Here is a 3,790-nt window from a genome sequence, read left to right on the forward strand (position 1 = left end):
AGAGAGAGAGAGAGGGATTGACACGCAGTAAAATGTTTAACAATTTAAAATGCATAGCATTCGATCATGAGTTTATAGATTCATAAAAGCTTAGAAATGTTCTTCATGACCGTTGCATATTTTTAATTAAAACTTTCATTAGCTAGACTACTGTGTGTGCATACCAAAAAGACAGTAAAACTGTCACAGGACAGGCCTTTGAATGAATGGCCCTCTCCCGTCTTCCTCAATCAATAACCTTTCCTACTTCAATGACTTTATTTCTCAAAAAGAAAAAAAACATGGAAAGCAGAGTGTCCTAAAAAAAATCACCTGTAAATGCTCTCAGAGTTTTGGTTTCCTTTGTCCGCTCCTTCTGTCAGGTCTCTGCTCTCTGCCGCCTCCTTTGGTTCAGATACAGGTACGGACTGTAACCCATCATCCTTCTCAGTCTGATCATTCTCCTGTCTGAGTGGAGGTGATGGAGTCTCTTCAGGGCTCAAGCCTGCTGCACCTGCTTGGGCAATGCTTTGTTTGTCACAAGTTTCTGGTTGGAGTGCAGCACTTGAGCCACCAGATGGCGACACATCTTCACACGCAGCTTTGGGTGCAGAGATGGAGCTTTGGGAGTTTGTGACATTAGCTTCACCTGTAGGTTCAGGCTGGGTCTTGGGGTCAGAAAGAGAGTCCTTGCTGAACCCAGTGTCAGCTTTAACTCTGGCTTCATCCCCAGCCACTTTGAATGAAGAGGCTGTGAGCTTCTGGGGGCCACGGTCTCGGTCCCCTGCAGGTCGCTGGCTTTGGCTTCTGCTGATGCCACTCTTGTCTTTACTCTTCTTACTGCTGCTGGGGCCTAAAGAAGAGAGAGGCATTAGAAATAAACATCAAAGCAGACGGAGATAGGGAGATGCAAAGAAAATAAGAGGGGGGAAAGGTTCATTGTGCTAAAAAGGGTTGTCCTGTTTCATAAAATTGTGTGTTCATAACTTCTGATGCTTTACCTTTATTACTTTTTTCTCTCCTCTTCATCAGTAGACGTGGCAGTGTACCCATGTGCGAATAGTTGTCACTGGAGCGGACGTAGCTGGCAGTGCGAGGACGCATGGCACCCATGTCGTCCACTGTTGTCTCAGCTACCGTGGCCAGGATCGTTGTGGTGGCGGCCCCACTGTCAGCGCCATCTCCAGACTTCGACGGAGAGGATTTGGAGTCTCCTTTCTCATTGGAGCGTCGAAAAGAGAGGTTGGTAAGGCTACCAAACCACTTGAAACCTTGAGAGGGGAACAGTAAGAAAATAAGATGAAATGCTCATTATGTGGCAAAAAAAACTATGATGTTGGTCCATGTGTTTGTACTACCAACTCATAGTCATGCAACCGCTCAATTGGATTTTTAAACTAAAGGTGTGAGGAACTCATGAGGAAAGTGAGGATATTTTAATTGTAAGATGGCAAGAAGAGAATAAATCCTGCAGTTTCCCTCATCTCTAGAGAGCTTTTTAGGGTCTTTTAGTTCATTGTTCTGGTGTTCCAACTCACAAATTCTGCTCTCATCCATCTCTGTTTTCAGCTAAAAAAGCTCTGACGAGCCACCTGCCAGGCACCAAATGGCAGAAAAAGTTAGCAACTGGCTGTGAAACATATTGGAGCATATAGGCTAAAAACATGATTTTCAGCAGTTGGCAAAGACAAAAACAGAGCTAATAGGAGAGTTACTGCTACAGTCAACTGCTGTTTATCTGTGTCCACCAGATGTGTAAATAAGCAGTTGTTTGCTGCAAAGTTCGCTTTATAACTTTATAAGGTATATTTATTTGGCAGATGTTGTGTTTTCATTGTGTTCTGCTCTGACAAGAAGTAATGAATGCAGCTTTAATGAAGAAGTTCCTCTCTTTCTGCCCAGCTGTCACAGCCAAATGCCCCTTTGCAGAGATACTGTTCTGATCCTGAGAGATGTGGAAGTAGTCAAACATTTGCAGCAATGAAGCGAAACATATATATGCGTGTGTGTGTGTGTGGGTGCATATAGTCATACTTGGTTGTCTCTGTGTGTCAATACCAGTATGCATGCAATTTACAGTATATATAAGACCTGCTTTTACAAAACTACTACTAATCTACCATGTATATAATTATCACATAGTGTACATAAATGAAATATGATGGATAACTTAATTGACTCAACTTAGAACAAAACTGTTCTTATCTTAAATACTTATTGTTATGTATTTTTGTTGCTCATTTCTCAATAGCAATCATCTCAGCTGCAAGTTGGTTTTTGTATGTCATCATTATCACCAAAATGTTGCAAAACTGACATGGTGCTATCTGACAGGCGTTATTGGTTAACCTAGCCACCCACAACCTGGCTGACTAAAAACATGAACAAAGTGCAGCTGTTCTATACAAACACACAGAGAGTACTCACTCAGTCTTCGTATGCTCATGCTGTGGCTGCAGTGTGTCTATAAGATGAGCTGCAGGTGGATGATAGAATGATCATCTGTGAGGAGACACAGCAAAACAAAAGAGGAGAGGCAGATAGGGAGGATCACGTCTTGTTAAGGGGGTAGAAACCTTGGTGTGAACCACAGTTCCTCTCTGTGGGTGAGATATCGAACACAGTTTGCATCTCAGACAAAAGTGAGAGATGAGAGGCAGTGACAAGCGCAGGGCAGATACTTCCTGTGTAAAGCTGAGAGGACCAATGGCAAGAGGAAATGAAAATATGAGATGAGATGACAGCGGTTGAAAGGGTAGAATAAAAAAAAATTAATATATGAAACGGGAAGGTGACCGGAAGTGTTGGCAAGATAGATTACAGACTGTAAAACAGAGGTGCTGATTGGTGACTTTTGTCCTGTTGAAATAAAAAACTGGTTGTAAACTCACCCGGAGGTAATAATAACTCACCTTTGGTATCACTGATTTCTAACTTCAAGCTAGTAAAGTCTGTTAATCTTCCCAATGCAGTTTATATACATAGTTAATGTTTAATTAGCAAAGAGATTCATAATCACAACACACTAATGCCTAATGAATGTAATTCTAAAGTACACCTAATGTTTAAGAAGGCCTGCCTGATTGTGAAATAATATTGATGTTGACATATTGTTTTTGTATCTCTGTTCAATGACATCCTGCAGTGCACCCAGAACTTAAATTAGATTTCTATGAAAAAGGGCGAGACTCACACCAGATACTAATGCCTATGGGTTAATTCATCTTGTTCTTTTAGGCTGCAATGATGTGTAGTAGTTTTGCTATTACAGCTACTTGGGTGATCTTCTTGAATTTAAGAGTGCATGGTTTGGCATTATTACTTTGAAACTTGGCATCAGTTATGTTTGATTAGTTTTAAAATTACTCCACAAAGCTCAACATAAATATGTGGCAACTATGAATCATCCATCTTTTAAACCCTTAAAAATTGATTGATCTGTCACAAACATTGTTCAACCTCACAGAACTTCAGGCAGAATTTTGGGGATATGTCTATAAAATTCTCTGTTGAAGTCTTTGAGCTATATACTATAGGGGAAACAATTGTGAACAATGGTTGGCAGAATGTGACTTTAAAATCAGGAAGTGGCAGTGGTGAATCATTCAATCATTTAGGCATAATGAAGGAACAAACTCCACATATACAAGTATATAATTGTATTTTTTCCATATCAGTTTGGGATTTCTTATACATTTATTTCTTTTAGAAAATGCAAAGTGGTTTGTGGTTTCAAAAGTTCAAATCAGATCGGTTACGATGCTGCTACAGTAACACCCAGATCAGATGAGTAAGGGTGTAACTAGTGCTT

General features: G+C 40.4%; 1 protein-coding gene across 2 annotated transcripts in view; it reads right to left on the bottom strand.

Moving 5' to 3' along the window:
• sh2d3ca (SH2 domain containing 3Ca) overlaps positions 1–2,584 on the bottom strand; it is a 53,816-nt gene extending 51,232 nt beyond the window's left edge. For both annotated transcript variants that reach the window (XM_035668554.1, XM_035668553.1), the window contains exons 1-3: positions 2,407–2,584; positions 981–1,250; positions 313–832 (exon numbers count right to left, since the gene is read on the bottom strand). In XM_035668554.1, the coding sequence (XP_035524447.1) occupies positions 313–832; positions 981–1,250; positions 2,407–2,425 (809 nt within the window). In that variant the 5' untranslated portion in view covers positions 2,426–2,584. The remainder of the gene's footprint in view (positions 1–312; positions 833–980; positions 1,251–2,406) is intronic.
• Positions 2,585–3,790: the final 1,206 nt, after the last annotated feature.

Source organism: Morone saxatilis, unplaced genomic scaffold, assembly GCF_004916995.1.
Source record: "Morone saxatilis isolate NCDOM2014 unplaced genomic scaffold, NCSU_SB_2.0 Contig21, whole genome shotgun sequence".
NCBI lineage: Eukaryota > Metazoa > Chordata > Actinopteri > Moronidae > Morone > Morone saxatilis.